We start from the raw sequence: 19428 nt of genomic DNA, 5'->3' as shown, positions 1-19428 counted from the left end.
TAATATTGTTAATCTTCTGACCTGAAGTTTCCATCACTTGATTTTGGATATTAAAAATTGATTCACAGTGGGAATTCACACTGCAGAATTTGCACCTCAGACAAGTCACATTCAGTTTCTCAGCTATACCTCAGAGTGCCGACTTCTTTTCCCAAATACAAATGAGAAATCAACAGTCATCATCTATAGGAAATTTGGATCGGCAGAGGGCAATTTTGTCCAGACTTTTTTCACATTATAAATGACATTAAATCCATATTTTTCTATTTTGTGCACTACATCTTAATTTCATTACTGTGGTTATCTCTCACATGTGAAGATTCTTGATTCTTCCTCCACTGCAAATATTCTTGTTTTACTAGTTTAAGATGAGATTCTTTCCCTTTTATAATTTTATAATGCTGCAATGATGTTAATTAATGATAAGAGCAGTGCTCAGATACCACAACATTGGTCACATCTCAAACAATGTTTTTTTTTTTTTTATCTTGTTGGTATGATAGAAAACAGTGTGACTCAGTGTAATAATGTCAGTCACACAGAAATTGTCACTCTGAATCTAAAGCAGCAAGACATGGCATATCACAGTGTTCTACGCTGCCTGACAAAAAATGTGAAGAGGGCAGGAGGAAACAAAATAAAACTTCACAGATTTAAAAAGTGTGTGATGTTAATTCAGTGTTTACAAAATTGAGTCAAATTTACAAAGAACTTGACATTAAGAGCTGACTTACCAGTATGACGCTGCATCTCCTCTAGCCTAAATGCATGCAATGATTCTGTTGGGAAGGGTGTCAAAGCCATTGTAACCTCTCCTGAGGCAAACTGAACCACAAACGTTGCAACTGGTCACTGATATCTTGGACACTGGCACTGGGATGGAGCTGATGCCAGAACTAGTCCTCCACATGTTCCTTCGTGAACTAATCTGCGGATCTGGTTGGTCACTAGAGTCCCTCACCATCACACAAACAGTTCATAGAGACACATGCCATTTGCACCCAATCATTGTCCTGTGGAAAAGTGGTACCACAACACTGTGGCATGAGAGCTAACACTTGAGGAGATACGATGTCCTTGACACACTGTGGTGCTGTTAGAGTTCCCTCAATCACTACCAGCCATGATCATGTGTGCCTCCGCACACCATGACACCAGGATAAGACCACTCTCTCTCTCTCTCGCCAAAACATTGGAATAATATAACCTCTCCCCAGGTTGCCACTGTACTTGCCAACGATGGTTGCATGGTAATGCAGGACTGTGATTCATTGCTGAACACAATACAATGCCATTCATCAATAACATTTGCTTCCTGGTCATAGCACCACTACAAATGCAGCCATTTGTGTTGTGCTGGTGGTGGCAGGCCTATGCATGGGACGGTAATTTCCTACACCTGTTGCTGTTAGTCTCTGAGCAATACTGCAGGATCCGTGTGGTCTAATGCAAGGCTTTCCAGATTGGGAAGGAGCGCCTGGTCCCCGGCACGAATCCAGCAGGTGGACTTGTGTTGAGGTCTGGTGAGCCGGCCAGTTTGTGGATAGTTTTTAGGCGGTTTTCCATCTGCCTCAGTGAATGCAGGCTTGTTCCCCTCATTCTGCCTCAGCTACACTATGTCAGCGATTGCTGCGCAAACAAGTTCTCCACGTTCGCGTACACCACCATTACTCTACCACACAAACATAGGGATTAGACTCATCTGGTGTGAGGCGTTTCCTGGGGGGGGGGGGGGGGGGGGCTGGGGGCCGAACTGCACAATAACCCTGAAAGAGTGGTTCGGTGTGGGGCAGTGGAGGGGTGAAGTGCACTGCAGTAGTCGTCGTGGTGTTGTGGACCACTGCGGCTGCAGCAGAGACGGAGCCTATGCAGGATGACACAAAATGTTGCAGGGAGGCCGTTACTTGTTCTCAGAAGGCAGGTGTTACAATGAGCTTGGTGCACAATATGGTCATCCTCCTTTATGATGGTCAGCCATGGTTGAGCATAACCCTGATGAGAAGTACACCTGCCCTCAAATTCTCATGAAGTCCAATATCAGGCCTTTGTCACATCCAAATGCCCCACAAATCTGGATATTACACAGTTTGACCAGCCACCTAAATAGAGATGCACAATGAGACCCCTTTCAAACTCTGTCAGGTGCTGATAATGCTGTCTCCCATGAGTATGCAGCATCTCCGTGTCCTTCACAGTGATCACTGAACATCAGATGTTCATGCCCCTCATATACCCTACAAGGTCTGAAAACAATGCTAAACACAAACAACTTCTGAGAGCATCCCCCTTTTTTTCCAAGCAGTGTATTTTGGGTCCTTTTATGCTTCTTATGTACATACACAATCTTAAATTTGCTTTGTCAAAGTATGTTAATTTTGTCCTCTTTGGATGGGATAGGAGATTATGAATACAACAAATAATACCAGTCCTCTTCCTAAACAGCAACTTATAAAATATCTGAAAACATCTACAGATGGTTTGAAGCTATGGGGTCATGATTAAATTTTGACAAGACTCCATACATAAAATTCAGAAATCTAGAATCAATAAAAGTAGTCAACTCAAAGTATGAAATACAAGCAGCAGAAAATGTTCAATTATTGAGTATAACCTCTCCCCTACAAATAATAAAGCACCTTATTCAACTACATTTTCAGTGCACATGATCACAGTTATAGCCCTACTTGTTTTAAAAAAGAAGAAATTAGTTTATTCTGTATACTTCCATCCACTATGAAACGATTACTAGGAAACGAAGTTGACTCAGTTACTCAGATTTTGTTTTCAGAATACAGAAGTGCGTTCTTTGATTATTCTTGGTGCCAGTTCTAGAACATCCTGCAGAGGTCTCTACAAAAAACTTGTTATGTTGATATTCGTTTCATAATACATATATTCATTATTCTTCTTCATAATTTGTCAAAGAAAAAAGTACAAAGCTTGATAATAATCACAGAACCAGAAGCAACCTCTACAGAGACATTAATTGTTTAATACTAGGAGAGAAAGGAGCCATACACAAGGATATGTACGTATTAAGTAACTTCTTGTTGGGCTACTCCATCTACTCCATTGATTAACAGTTTCACACCAACTTCTGTAATTAAGGTATTACATTATAATATAGTTAATATTAGCACTGCAATATACTATTCCATAAAGCTAAGTTCATCCTTGTTTTGTACATCCTTGACTTCTTTGTCACATTCCAGAGACTCCTCTCTGTCAAATCCATGGAATATGATTCATGTAATGAAGTTCAATGTAATGTAACAGATTGCTTACGTTAGTTACAGGTCTTGTGATATCTGCAGACTGGCTACTTCCCAACAGCAAAATGTTAGTTACTGTTTCATGTAATAAATTCAAGTTGTATTATCAACGTAAGCAGCAAAATAGCAATTATAATTTGAAGAGAAAATTACTACAGGAATGTGCCTTTTGCACAAATAAATAGCCATGACATAATTCAGCAAACTTACTTGAGCTACATTTAACACAAAGCATAATGATTTCACTCCATTCTTCAATGTATCAGTGTTAGCTACTCCAACCAAATCATAAATACACTAAATCTTTAGAAGAATTATTTGTTACTTTGTTGCTATGGTTTTGCATCTGAGATCAAACTCTCTTAGTATCCCTTAGAGCATCTGGTAGTATAAATGAACCCTTCTTTGTCGGAAACTGATGGGAAAAAATGCCAAATCAACCAACTTAGTAAATTATAAACAAACCTACATTATACAGGTTTAGAGACATGACACCAGTGGCAATAACAAACACAAAGTGATACGAATATATTGATTTTCTTAGGGAATGGATTGAATTTAAAAAGTTGGACATGCTTTGATGTAAATTACTTGATCTGACTTAAAGTGCGTAAAACCTTTGCAAGTCACAACTGTTTGTCAAATTCAAAGTACTTACGTTAATTTGTTACTTTATAAAATAAATTGTACAGTATTAATGTACAAAAAAGATTTTAATCAGAAATAAAATTTTCATCTTAGTATATGAGTAACCTTGTGTTAGAGTCTTTCATGAGTCAAGAACCAAGAGTAAATCTATTCAGTTTTTACTCTCCACATTGTATGATGAATCATTCATCTAGGGCAAGTACATCACTTTCAAAGGGAAGGGTTCAGTTGGGTAGAAATGGGACTGTCACTAAGGAAAAAAAATGATGCAGTTCGTAACATTTCCATTATTCAGTGGAGAAATTGGAACAGCACTCTATGAAGTTTACTAATAATGTTTATCTTTCAAATACACATAAAACCAACAGCTTATACAGCTTAAGGTTACAATACATCTGAAATGTCTTTTGTGAGCAAGAGCATTTTCCTAAACATGCAACTACGTATACGGCAGCTACTGAAGCAACATACAAGTATTTTTAGAAGCTACATCCTGATTATTAGTGCCTATCTGAATACAAGCCAGATGAAGAAGTGCTATCTAAATTACTTGGTGGTAACTTATACATGAAGTTATTGTCTGTCTATATCATCCCATACATTCGGTGGGATAATTCCTGTTCCAACAAGGTGATTGACTGAGAAGCAGAAGTTTCCTATCTGGAATCCTGAAGCCCACTGAAAATTTAAGATGTCCTCATAACAGCATCCAACTCTGCTAAAGCATGTGTCATGTACACATAATATCCCAGTTCAAATGAAAGGAGTGGGAGCTTTCATCTTAGGCATGTGCATGAAAGCATCACTTAAAATGACTAAAAGTTGCCTTTTTTTATCACCATATGAAAACTAACTAGGTAAATGAATTTCATACTGGAGTAGATATAATGTGTTACTGAGTTGAACAGATATGCTACAACACCCCATGTGAACAACCTTAATTGGTATCTACACTTATTGTGTGTTGTACGTACACACACACACACACACACACACACACACACAATATGGTGTTAACTTCTAAAATTGTCTCAAATGTCAATTTTAATCACAATAGAGGCAATATGCAAACTTCTAAAGCTGGCAGTTCTGATATGATTTTTAAATGTTTTGGGGTGTGGAATGAAATACTAAAGATTGCTAATGCTGCACTCTGTGAGAAACAGTCAATGCTACCTTGAATCCACTCATATTCTATTGTATTCCTTTCGCCTGTTTTAAGCAACCGTTGCCCATTGTTCCCTTTCAAACTCTCAGCATCCACTGCTTCTGTCAATTTATCCAAGTCCAATTGCCTGAACTTCCAAATGTTTCTGCAATTTTTTCCAGTCTGAGTTGCAGTTCATAGTCAATCACTTACAGCCAACAGTCCACATCTGCCCATGGAAATGTTTTGATGTTTAAAATCTGATTTCAAAATCTCTGTCCTACTATTATATGATGTATGTGAATACTTCCAGTGTCTCCAGGTCTCATCTATGTGTACAATCTTGTTTAGTAATTCTTAAACTGAGTGTTTGCAATGATTAAATGGTTATCTGTACCAAATTTAATGGTCTGAATAACCTGAGAAGATGTTGAGCTACTAAAAAAGATGCAAGTTATGTGAAGGGTTTGGAGAAACTTGTTTCAACAAGATTACACACCAGACAAATAATTACAGTTCCAAAACAAGTATAAATAACAATCTAGCAACTACAACAGCAGAAATTATAGGTAAGAGAGTATTAAACTGATTTGTTAAATAAAAGACATGTAATTACTAACCAATGAACATATGAACTTTGAAATATAGAAGATGACATCTAATACAAATGAAATGTTATAGAGGTCTGGAGAGCAGTCTCATTCTTTACTAAATCATAAAATAGTTATGAACTACAAGATATTAGTTTTTCAATTTTTGGATATCTAAGTGCAGAAAGTGTGAACAAGCTCAAGTGGAAAATGTAACAATTCAGTGAAGTATTAAATCCTTTAATTCTGATGAGCTCAGCATATGTTATCACTGTGTGAAAGCAACAAACAATAGCTATTCAGGGTTCTGTAGAAAATTATGAAAGGATAACAAGAATATGAATCAAAAGATGAAATATGGACTGTCATGATTAAATGTGTGGTGTGCATCAGTGATAGATGCACAATCTAATATCTCTTGGGGTGATACTGAAAAGTAATCCTTTGTGCAGCACAATAAGACAAATTACTGAAACCAAGGTGGAAAAAGAACAGCAAAAGTTTGTTACAGGAGGAACCACTAAATCAATTTTTCTGGGGTGGTAAAATGTAAGTTGTTATCAGGTTGAAGGTTGGTTAGAGAACCACATTACTTTGCCAGACATGGCACTATTGGAAACAGTGAACCTTTTTCTAGTTCTAACCTCTGAACTAACTTAAGCTGCCAGTTATAATGAGACCCACAAATTAATGTGGTCTCAGAAAGAAAGTAATGGCACCTATGATTTCTATCAACAATTTCAAAGGACATGAAAGATCATTCAACTGGTTGTTGTTTTCATTTTACTGATGCTACAAATATAACATTTGGAACACAACAGAGCATCATATAACAGAAGATGCCAAGAACATGCCAGTGTGGAGGCCTGTCTCACACTAGGAAGAGGTTCCTGGATCAATTTATCTATGGTTACCTGCCTCACAAGAAGCAACAAACAGTTTTGGATGTGAAACTACTACAAGATGTTATTTGAAACATCTAATTACAACTAAAGAAAATTCTCCCTCTTTTTTTTGTCTGCACAAAAACCACAACCAAGGATTGCTGAACCACAAAGATATGGGAATCCATTTAATTTTTACTCTATATTCTAAGATAATTTCAGATAAAAAAGAAATTTGAATTTTCTGAATCATATTTATTCTGTCACTGAAATTTCTGTAGATGAACAACATGAGAAACATCTTTTTGGAGTTTCAACAACAGCTAAGCTGCACATGGTTTTCCTGCAGAACAGTTAACTGTCTTCATCAATAGCAAACGTTCATGTCAGTGTTATGGAAGAGATATGTGAAATTATGAAACTGTAGTATGACAAAACCTAAAATGAAAGTTATAAGTTGAACACCGTACCTACAAATATCTTAAAATGATTAATATAACACTTTATTGGTAAAATGTGTACACTGAATTTATTTGATCCTTGTGAGATGAGACACAAGTGCACCATCTGTCAATATACTGGCTAGGCTTGATGGAAATTCCTTTCTTCCTTACAGAGAAAGAAGTGTGAGCTGTCCCTTTGACTACCGAAAGAGTATTAGTGTTAGTTACCTCAAATTCAAATTTAAAATGGTCTGGGTGTGATAAGAGACAGGTAGCAACATTCAGAAATATCTGCTGCAATATGTCCTGTAATCAAAAAGCAAGCAACTATCATAATGCACCAGAAAATCACGGCATACTTGACAGAGAGCATGGAGAAACTTTGAGAAACCATTTCTATTATATAAATCTATTAAGAAGCTTGTTGAACATTGCTGTACCATGGAGAAATATTTCCTGAATCTAAAGAATGCCCAAAAACCATCATCTGCAATATGTGAGGAAAACTAAAACAACACTGTAGACAATGATATCAAAATATAACAAGTGTAAAAACTAACAAAGAATCACTGTCAGCATTACTGATAACTTGTCAAGGCATGACACAATGGTCTCTGATCATCACTACAGCTCTTAGCAATGCCTGCACTCACTAAAAACAGCTAATAGCGATAGAAAGTGCCATGGGAGATGATGCCTCCAAATTCCACTATTTTCATGAGTTTATTCCAGGATGGGTTTTTAAGAGTATTTTAAGGTCAGGTATCAATACCAGAAGCACATCTTTCAACTATTCACAAACACCAAACTTACCAAAGTCTTATTACAGAGTTGTGGGAGAAGAGTGTCTGCCACTGCAATTATGTTCACAAAAAAGAAGAAATATAGTTTTTCATCATAATGTTACTCATGCTTACAAAAGAAAAAGACATAATTGAAAGGAAAAATGTAGACACTGAAAAAAATCAAGCAATAAAATCTAGGTAACAACAATGAAAGTAGTTCTGTCATCAAATACATTTCGTAATGATTGACTACATACAATAGCTATCAAAAGCATTTGTATAAGAATGTGTGATGTTAATCACAAGAAAACTCCCAATAAGCCATCATTTCAGTGTGTTCAACCAGAGTGTATGTAAATAAACAAGCAGTATGACATGAAGCTCAATTCAACAGCATTTTTAATCACAGAGTTTTAAATAGTCTTTAATATGAGATTCCAGGACTGAGCGTTGCAGCTACACTGCAACAAATTCAAGCCTCAAAAGCAACAGGTACAATGCGGCATAGTATGTTGTCAGTGTTTGGCATTGCTATCTGCAGAGCAGTAACAGGTACTACTCAGTGAAGAATCAACATGCTGAATAGATGTAGATGATGACGAAATTCAAATACGTAGATAACTTGTGCAGAACGTAAGAGTAACTTTGGCTGATGCCAGATATTTCCATGACTTCATTACTTGCTTACATCACTGCATATCATCATGCTAGAGGAAACATAACTATTATTTAAACTGCAGTTTTCCTGCAGCACAGGTCACTGAAGTTTTGTAATGCACAAAGGGTATATGAAATTATTGCATGACGATAACTTTCAATTTATTCATTCAAATTAATATGCACCACATTCAGTCTCTCTCATCATCACTTGAAATAATACAGCAAACCATTTTCTTCCAAGTGTATTCTGGCAGATGGACACATTTATCAACCCAAAAACTAAAGGAGTTCTGTATACATAGAGAATCATCATATTTTCAGTCAAGTTTTGCCTTGTGAAAAGATGGAAGCAATGTATGGTCCAATATCATGACTATGGGAAGGATGCATATAAAGTTCTTGGTTTACTTGCAATGTCAAATTCAGATAAAATTCCAAGTTTTTGATGATTATCTCAGTCATCATCAACAGGGGCTAAAACTAACTTTCTTCAACTGTCAAGGCTTCCACTTTTGTAACTGCAGGACGGCACCTGATTAGTCATATTACGTCATGATAACAGCACAGAAATGGCATATGTTGGTCAAATGAAAATCAGATGGGCAACAGCAATTCTGTGTACAGGAAACTGACACATACAGATCTGTGGCTCAATGGGCATAGCTTTCCTCATATAGCTCAGAAGAGAGCTATGCTGAACATCTTAGCACACAGAACCTGGACTATTTTGGGCAAGGATCACATCAGCTCTGTAATTAATCATCTGACGATGGTGTTCAGAAGAAACAGGTATTCTGTCCATGACATTAGATCAATGCTGTTGAGGAAACCAGATGCAAAGCCATTCAAACAAGCCAGGAGGACCAACACACAGCACGGCTTCTGGTCTGTGGTGCACCAACTAGCAAGATAGGTAGAGTCCTAAACAGACACGGAATCAGACCAGTACTCCAGCCTGAATAAAAATTTTAAAAATATTGAGTCAAGGATAATCTCAGCCTGAGAGTGCCAGGAATTTATAACATTCATGGTGAGTGTGGCAATAGTTATGTGATCCAGTCCACACAGACAGCTGCTGATTGCTGTGTTGAGCAACAGCATACCTTAAATACTGGTATTAGGTAAATCAGCAGCAGCAGAATTCATCCTGTTAAATACGCACAAGATTTTGTTTGAACTAGCAAGAATACTTGCTCATGCATCTCCCTATTGGGATTCTGTGATCAGGGAAGCAGATGACTTTGTGAAAACAACTTCAATAGAGACACTGGCTACGCATTTTGAAATGCGTGGAAGCACACAATTCATAAAGAGAAAGCACAGAGAAAGATTTCTTGCAGTTTACTGTCTGATGTAAGGGATGGCACTGCAAGCAATGTTGGATAGACAGTGCAAACAAAATTTACAGATGTAGAGAGTGCCATATTAATATATGCCATCTTCATGCTGTCATCATGATGTAATACAGCTAATCAGGTGCAATACTGAGGACATAACAGTAGAAAACTCACTATCTCACAACAGTCAGTTTTAGCCCCTGACAAAGACGATTGAGGCAATCATCAAAAGCTTCGAATTTTAACCAAATTTGATGCGGTGAATAAATCAAGAACTTTTTATGTATGGACTTCATAGTGAAAAACTTGGTACCCATATGGGAAGGGTGGCCAAGAGTCATGCATCCTGGCCAAGTTACATAGTGAGTACAAAACGTTATGCTGAAGCACTGTCTTAATAATAAAATTAAGAAAAAAAATTGTTAAGTCTAAATAATGGGAGCAGTAAAGATAATGACATAGCACATAGTTAAGGTACTGAGTCACTGACATGCACATTAAAAAGAATGAGAACATTGCTAAGCTTTGGAACAAGCCCTTTTTTGGAACTAACTTTTGGGACAAATCTTTCTTCAGAGCTCTACGTGTCTATCGACAATTCAGTATCTGAATTACATTGTGAGTTATTACCTACAGTTCTTCCATTTATATATATTCCACCAAGAATCTTCCATTATCAGAGTTTTTAGATCTCACACTTAAGAATTGTTTAAGCACCTCTGTAGTTTGCAGTAGGCATTGTACCTGTCTCTTTTCACACTTACTGTTTTTAAGATCAAGTATCACATGTTGCCATGCTCTTCTACAGTGAAAGGAAGAGACACCATTATCTTCTTGACAAACAGAAATTTTCAGACTGTACAATGAGCATCCTCATTTCAGCACACAGGTATTTGTGTTGCTACTTTCTTGCAAACATATTAGCAGAAATAAAACAGGTCACATTATCTGTACTAAACCAGATGTCCCATATTATATACCTTCACCACCTCATTTCTTCGTGCTATGAGATACAATGCCACAACTGCTCTTCTATTAATGTGTTGATATTCAAAAAGAGCTGCTTCACTCCAATGTTATTTTGGAAAGTGCTGTGAATTGCTGGTGTAGGCAGGTCCAAAGAGTCTTATGTATTGTGATATAATGTACACTGGTCTTACTCCAACACTTCCTATATCTTATCAACAGTCTCTTCTGTGAATAATGGTGAAGTAGGACCTCAGAGGGAAGAGTCATTTTCAAGACTGAGATTAGCCCTTTGATATTCTGAGATGTTTGAATATAGCAAAGTGATGATGCTAGTTTCTCTAAGCTTTGATGCAATCTCTCAAAGTAAATTGTTCTATTCTTTCTTCATCTGTAGTGTTTCTTGATGATAACTTCTTAACAATCATGGTAAAATAACAGATTCCTCAAAGTTTCTTTCAATTTTTTTTTAACTATGCACGTATGCAAAGATGCTACAACTGGATCCTCACAACGCAAAACTTTTATGACACTTGCTACAACTGTACATTATTATTTCCAATTTTAAGGCCTTGTCATGTGCCCAACATTATATAAATACAGAATTAAATCTATGATTAATCTCAGGACAAAAATGGAAAATTAGTGAAATCTGACAATGGTGGCAATAGAGCTGATTATTTAATTTTATGCAGACATTTTTTAAGAAATAAAGAATGTAATGTGTCTATAAAAGGTGCAGTGTACCTGTTTATGATATATTCTTTTGCCAAGGACTCGGTTATGGCTCCAGTTAAGAAATATTAACTATCAAGCTCATCTGTCTGGGATGCATATCAGGTCAGATTTCTCAATGAAATTAAGAGAGTTCAGAGAAGTGTTATGCATGTTGTCAAAGGTTTATTTGCTAACTCTGGGATCATTGTATCAGTAGCCAGAAAACCCACGTCTGACAACCTACAATAAACACTATACACAGCACATGAAAACCTGTTCTTTAGGTTTGACAAATCTGTGAACAGAGCTTACTAACTCCCCTTACTAACTCCCCATAATTTCAGTACATTTACTGCAGAAAACATACTGATAAAAGACAATGAGGTTACGGCATGTACAATGGTGTACAGTCCTCTTCTGCAAAGCATTTGCTGATGGAGGAGGAAGGAGAACAGACATTTCTGATGTGATTTATCAGCAGCCATATGGTTGCTTGGAGTGTGTGTACATAGATGCAGAAGTCAATGTAACTGTACCCATAATGGAAATTCAAAATACACAAACATGAAGCCAATGTTTTAAACAATACATCCCACCATCCCACTTGAAATTTGAGAGGTACTCATAAAATGCCCTCGAAAGACTGAAGACTACAAACTAAATATTTTTGTAACCTTCATTAGGAACTCTCATGTACCCCACAACACTGTAATATCAATGCAAGTTAATGAACAAAATATATTGCAGAGGATGAACCTGAGATGGAAACTTTCTGTAACAGTCTTCTAGGTCACTTACACACAGTCTTTTAATGTGCACAAAGCCATTTTTTTCTCAAGACAAAAGTTCATGACTTATTTATTAAAAGACAAGTGAGTGAAGGGAAACGAAGGGAACACTGCTAAATTCCCTGTTGTGATAGAATATTCTTCCCCTTTACCAAATTTGAATGTTTCATTACGAGTTTATTATAGCAAGAATGTTTAATAACTATGTGACCTGCTGATATTTTAGTACAAAGAAAATAGTGCTGGTATATATTTTTCCCGTTTGTGTGTTTTTAAAATTATTTTACACATATACATGTTTGTTTCCATTTTAAATACAAAACACGAAAGAATTCTATTATCCATTTAGGGTTACAGAGTAAACTAATCAGAAGATGCTAAGTTTCCACTGTATTTCATTCTGTGCAAGCGGAGTATATAAGCACCTCAGAAAATGGCAGGCTGTCACTATTAAATACCTTGTGCAGTAGTTCATGCCTTAAGCTTTTACAAATTCCCTAAAACAGTTGCCACTTTTTGAAGATTTCACATTCAATTTTCTAAGGAATATTATCTACATGCAATGATTCATGGGAGACAGATCATCATGGAAGGACTTTATTTTGCTCTTTTCAGTTAGCTTTAATGCGCTATTCAAGTTAATCACTCAAACTTGCACTTACTGAGTTATAACTTTAAGAAATTTCAATAACTATCATGCAGTAATAAATATATCATGATTCTTTTGCGAATTTTTAAGAGATTTCATCAACAACTTGGTATGATTAGCACCTCCAGCAGTAACATAACCATAAACCGTTGCCAGGTCACAGATCTAAACAAAGGAAAGGAAAGAGTTAGGTCTCAGAGTTGCATTCAGAGAAAGGAATGATTATGCGCTTAACCTTCCTACAAATACTTGTAAAGGTTTATCTTCCAAATTTACTGATTTCTGGCAACAATAAGAGAAAAAATTCCATCTATTATGAATATTTTCTAAGTTATTCTGCAAAAGCATCAGCCTTAGATTTTTGAACGTTTATGTGAGTATTTCTTATTTTAAAATTTACTGCATTTCATCGTAGTTTTTCAGTGCACAGATTCAATGTGACATAGCACCACAAATCAATCATAGGCTGAACACTACTGACCAAGTGTATTTCAATTATATGATTTTAAGTGGAGAGCAACATAAACTTGGCAAGATGGAACTTTTACACACACACACACACACACACACACACACACACACACACACACAGAGAGAGAGAGAGAGAGAGAGAGAGAGGAGGAGGAGGAGGAGGGGGATATATATATATATACACACATAAACATGTCGGGTAAAGGTTATCTCATAAAATTTGAAGCAGTAGCTGTAGGACAATCCCGAGCATTACTCTCAATCTAGTGCAAGTTTGAATGAGTTACCTTAAAATACTTAACTATGTTTCCAACTATATGCAGCATATCAATTGCAGTACCAGTTGTAGACTACTTCTCTTCTGCAAAGTAGTGACTGCCTACCACACAGCACAATCCAACATGCGATATTCGCTTTTTCATATAACACACCTATCGGACTTTGGAACCAACTGTTAGCCCACTTCTGATTATCTGTACATGCAGTAGCTATTTTAATACTGTTCTTCATTCAAACTGGCTAAGCGAAAATGTATACTGTCATTACAAATCATTATTCCACCAAAATTTTATATACTGCATTCTTTAAATGGAAGCAAAGGGTTACACGTGGAAAATCACACACGACGTCCTGCAAAATGTGAGCACAAGCCATGGCACTAATCTTCTACCCACCATGCTTCTGGGTAGCTGACATCTGCACGGACAATCCACAACAAGTCTTACCGTTTCCTCCTGTTCTTGCTCCTTTTCATCCTTCTCAGATAAATGAGCTTCCCCCTTTTCCTCGAGATTCTTGGGAGTAACAGGAATGCCCAACACCTTGGGAATGTTGTTCTCATATGTAGAGAGGACGTTGGCCCGATTTTTCCAAATGGTTGCGACGGTCGAGCTCGCGAGACCTAACTCGCGGCTAACTTCTGATTTCGTTTTCCCCGTCTGGATTTTTTGAATGATGTTCATTTTTTGTTCAATGGTGAATGCAAGCCTCCTCCGACCCTGCAGAGCCAGCCATAACATAAATGGTACCTGACACAAATTGCGAACTATAGTGTTAATGGTTATCACACAATCCAAGACTCTACACATGTGACTAGGCTACTTTGTCAGGGTCGGGAGAGGCTGTTACTGAATTCAGGACATTGTGTTCATCTTTCACTGTTTCATGCACCTGTTCTACAAACAACACCTTGCTTGGAGTTTCCAGTAACTCTGAAACTTGTGTTAACCCAGGAATCCATTGTGGAAACTAATTCTACAGGAAACGCTGGTACTATGTTAACATTGTTTACGTACGGTCGAATTTCTCAAATTTCTATGTGGAAAATGAATGTTTGACACTACAGAATTTTATCAGTGCAATATGTGAAATAAGTGTGGCAGTCTGTATGTGAGAAGCTATGATTAGTAAATTAAAAATTACACTTCTCATCCAACGAACACATTAACAGAAACAAACAGATGTGTTGGAATTTAGAGGGAGAAGAGAAATAAGACAATGTGCTAGCTCATTCATTTCCATTTTATCCTGGCCACTAATCTAAATGCAGGCATGACACTGTCATGGGGTTACATCTCTTTGAATTAGGATGTGATTGCTGTCCATACATTCTTCATGTCATGCCATTTTCTATGAGTTACACTCACAGTTTTCCATTTACCAACTGTCTTTATCTCCCCAGACATTTACTTTATTTGTCCAAGGCTGAATGTCTTGTCCTTCATCTTAGATATTTTTTACAAGAAGTAAAATGGTGTGCTAAATTCATTTAAAGTTCCATTTTCTACATCCATCAATTATCAGGTTGTGTAAAACAGTTCTAACTGAAGTAAAACATGGCAGCAATCTTTGCAGAAAGAAAAAGAATATATCAGGTATTTATATCTCTTGTTTATCGTAGCCACTGACTTCCTGTAAGCACAGTTGGATGGCTTGAGTAAGTACATCATCAACCCATAGGAATAGTAATTAGAATGGAAGGGAACACATCTAAATCATTGTAAGGATGATAAAGAAATGCACTAGAACATACCCGAATAGGTATACTTTTTTCTTGGCTTTTAATCTAACTACAACTTCTTGTAAGATTGCAGGACTGACAGAAGTATCTTCCACCTCTCATCCTAACATGTTCTCAAAATTTGAAATATCCATCTTTTTCTGAGCCAAAGAAAACTTCAGTGTCTATCCCCACTCCTGACATATGCTGTGTCTGCCCCCACCTCACCACACTGTAGTCTGCTGTCCCCTCACACTCTGATGTATCACCATATTGCATTGTCACAAGACAAAATTTATATTTTGTAATTATATTTTAAAACAGCAATAAACGATGTATGGCCCACAGCCTGGAGCAAGTCCTCTGATGAGATTTTGCTATGGTGGCTTGCGCCAACAGAAATAAATGTCTCAAATCTATAGACAGCAAGCCTTAACTCTCCTCATATTTAAAATGAGTGAAAATTTTATAGTGTTGAACTAATTAGAAACTACAATGTAAGTTCTTCGGGCTGCAAATACATTTGCGAGCACTTGTTCTATTCCAAACTTCATGACACAATATTTTTACTTCTTTTTTTAAGAAAACATAAAATAATTGGGTGATTTTGGTTCTTTATATGTTTAATTACTCTGTATATGGTTGTCTTAATAATACCAATAATGGTCATAAGCTGCACACAAGCAGAAGTGGAAACACTACACCTCTTCCTCAGTAGTACATGTAAACCAAACAGTACATACTATTAGTGACATCGTTGCCAAGTATTCTAAGCCACAGCTAAACAGCTACACTTCTTAGCAGTCTTCTGATGGGACAGAAACAAAATAAGCTAAATCTGACAGCAATTACTATTACCATGTAACTCCTAAATAGGCTGCCAACTTCGACAAATTTGCAATTTTCATGAGTTGAGTATAAATTATTTAGTTATGATGATAACAATACAATATACACATTGCACCACCATTGGAAGCTGACAGAGAATTAGACCAACCCAAATAGATTAATATGTCAGTAACTATAAATGTGAAGATCAACTGATTTGTTATTCATTCTTAGCACACATAGTGCAATCTCTAGAGAAAACAGGTTGGACCCTAATACCATAGCTTGTAACTCACAAAATCGCTTGTCTCAGCAAACCTTAAATTTACTTTTTGTAATGTGAAGGAGGTATGACAGATACTCTAATTACATTTCTTGGGATCAGATGTCAAGAATGAGCTCCAAATGTATTGTCTTCATCCTTACACCAGTTTAATGGCTTACTTCACCAGTTCAGTCAGATATTGCTATTTAGGATCCTCTTCAAGTAAAGCATCAGGATCTTGTCAGTTGCTTTACAGCCTTTTTGCAGCACAAAGTCCTCTCAGCTGTATGATATGTGAATTTTTGGACCATTATATCTTGTTTGGATGAATCATACAAAGAATGAACTCAACAAGATCCCAACACTTCACTATAACAGTCATATTGAAAGTATCAAAATCCACAATAAGAACAACTTGTACAAATTTCAACTTCTTTTTGCCCTTTCAGATGGGCAAACAATTGTACTGCAGAAGAAATTAATGATTTCTGCCTGGAGAGGAAAGGGGGATGGGGGTGTGCAGATGAAACATCCATATGCTGACTGCAGGACTACTGTACAAAACGGTTTAAAATTTTCCTCTCACAACATACACTGGTCACCTTGGTTCGATGTCCAGTTTTAGTGATAATGATCAATCAACTTCATTTCTTCATGGAGAACTCAGACCTACCAAGTTCATTTTGATTCATTCATCATAAAACTTCCATTTTACATGCATAATGTGCACTGAACTGTGAACAGAATCTGTAACTGTGTATGTGATAAGAAAGGTGTTAGTACAGATATGATATTATTAAAAAGGATGGTTAACTGGTTCTAATTCAACAAACCTATCTATGTGCCATGGCTGACTAATAACAAACTTGCATGCTACTATAGCAAGCTAAACTACACAGACAGAAATGACAAAGATGGTAAGTAAAGGAAGAAGAAATTTAGTTTATTTAAAATGCTGTCATTACCTCCATCATTTGCAGATTACGTTGCTCACGCTCTCTTCTCATAGCTTCCTGCTTCTCACACCTTTCTTGCTCTTTAAGAAACCTGCAATAAGATGCTGCAAGTTTATCTAATGTAAATTATGTACAGCACTGTGAATGGACTCTCAGCTCTTGTTCTAAACAGTTATTGAATGCGGCTGAACAGAGACTAGGAAAGAAATAATTTCTTGTTTTGTTTTTTCTGTAGCACATTTTTAAACATTTTTAGAAATATCATAAAGTTTCAGTTGCACCATCTGATGAAAGCCCAACAACTCAAGCCACATTTAAGGGTTTTGTTATTTTAATACTTAAATTATGGGTCTGATTTCAGTAATGCCAAAATTTAATATGTGCATTCAGTGCACTGGAAAGGTAACTGAGTTGGTCATGCCACTATTAATGTCAGTATATTAACCTGACAAAAAACTGAAAGTGGTTGTGGCCCATTCCCAGGAGTCATACTTCAAAAATATAAGCATTTTCCTTCTTTCTGTCTCAGTCTTTTCCACAACACAATACCCTGATACAGCAATAGCCTTCATAGTCCTTAACCCTTATAAAAATGATTGCTGGAGCACTCAGAGTGTCACATTCCAAAAGTAATTGTGCATTTTCACATTGTTTTAATTTTTGCTCAAATTACAACTTACAGTGACAGTGTAAATTACTGCATTGTAAGAGAAGCATACAGTGCTTCATATTTATTTGGGAGGTAGAAGAAGGCTACTGAATAAAGATCATCATTTTAACAAAGTAACTAACTATGATGATGGTGATAGTTCTGAAACTGAAATTAACAGGTGTAATGAACACAATTCAGAAAGAAAATTATTAACTGCTTCAAATTCTGAAAAGCTATGTTGTGATTGATGGTTTTCTCATTGGAAGTGATAAGGTTTGTTCACAAAATGGGAAAATGTAGTATCCTATGACTATGATGTCAATGAGTCACAGCTGGAATTGGTTAATTCATACGAAGACCTGGATGTAACACTTGGTTATGAAATGAAATGAACATGCAGGTTCAGGCATGGGTAAAGCAAGCAGTAGACTCTGGTTTACTTGTAGAATACTGGGTAAATGCAATCAATCTACAAAAGAGATTGCTTACAAAACACTCATGTAACAATACTAGAATATTGCTCAAGTGTGTAGGTCACATATCAAATAGGGCTAACAGAGGAAACTGAACATTAACAGAAAAGGGCTGCACAAATGGTCACAGTTTTGTTTGGTCCATGGGAGAGTGTCACACAGATGCTGAAGAAACTAAACCGGCAGACTTTTGAAGATACTTGTAAACTATCCTGCAATGCTCCTGTGGTCATGCATGCATGTCTAAAGGAATATTATATCACATTTCTTACAAATACAGGCACTGTAACATTATATCTACTAACAAAGTTTGAAGAACCAGCTTTAAATGATGACCCTAAGAATATACTTCAACTCCCTACATAACTCTCCTGTAGGGGTCATGAGGACAAGATTAGATTAATTACAGCATGCATTAAGGCATTTAAACAATCATTCTTTCAGCACTCCATATGTGAATAGAATGGAATGGGGAAAAATACCTAATAACTGGTACAATGGGACACACCCTCTGCCATGCACTACACATTGGTTTGTAGTTTGTAGATGTAGATGTAGAAAGTTCTGCCAGTATTTTTCTAGGATCAAACAGAAGAGCTAGTTATGTAACAAGTGAACCTTCTGCTTTTGGGTGACACCCAGGTGTACGTAAGTGTGCTCAAGCTGAAAACATCTCTGACCTGAATCATGACACTATTACATTTACTTTACTTAACTGGAATGAAGAAAGCTACACACACCAATGTAATACACTTGTGGAGTAAGGCTGCTACATGAATGGAAAATTACATTTTTATGTTATACTCCTAAGATCCAGATCTTGAACAACCTTAAAAATTTTACAGACATTTTTATCTGCTTCCGAGATACAGGAGTTCAAAGTTATCCTACTTGTTCA

The 19428-nt window shown here is 36.6% G+C and overlaps 1 protein-coding gene across 1 annotated transcript in view; it reads right to left on the bottom strand.

Moving 5' to 3' along the window:
• Window positions 1–19428, bottom strand: part of LOC126249416 (bromodomain adjacent to zinc finger domain protein 2B-like) — a 352537-nt gene that overhangs the window by 227342 nt on the left and 105767 nt on the right. The window contains exon 18 of the mRNA XM_049951070.1: window positions 17415–17496. Within this exon, the coding sequence (XP_049807027.1) occupies window positions 17415–17496 (82 nt within the window). The remainder of the gene's footprint in view (window positions 1–17414; window positions 17497–19428) is intronic.

The sequence above is a fragment of the Schistocerca nitens genome, chromosome 3, assembly GCF_023898315.1.
Source record: "Schistocerca nitens isolate TAMUIC-IGC-003100 chromosome 3, iqSchNite1.1, whole genome shotgun sequence".
Lineage (NCBI taxonomy): Eukaryota > Metazoa > Arthropoda > Insecta > Orthoptera > Acrididae > Schistocerca > Schistocerca nitens.
Note: the sequence above shows the minus strand (reverse complement) of the source record. Positions and strands in the feature narration are given on the sequence as shown.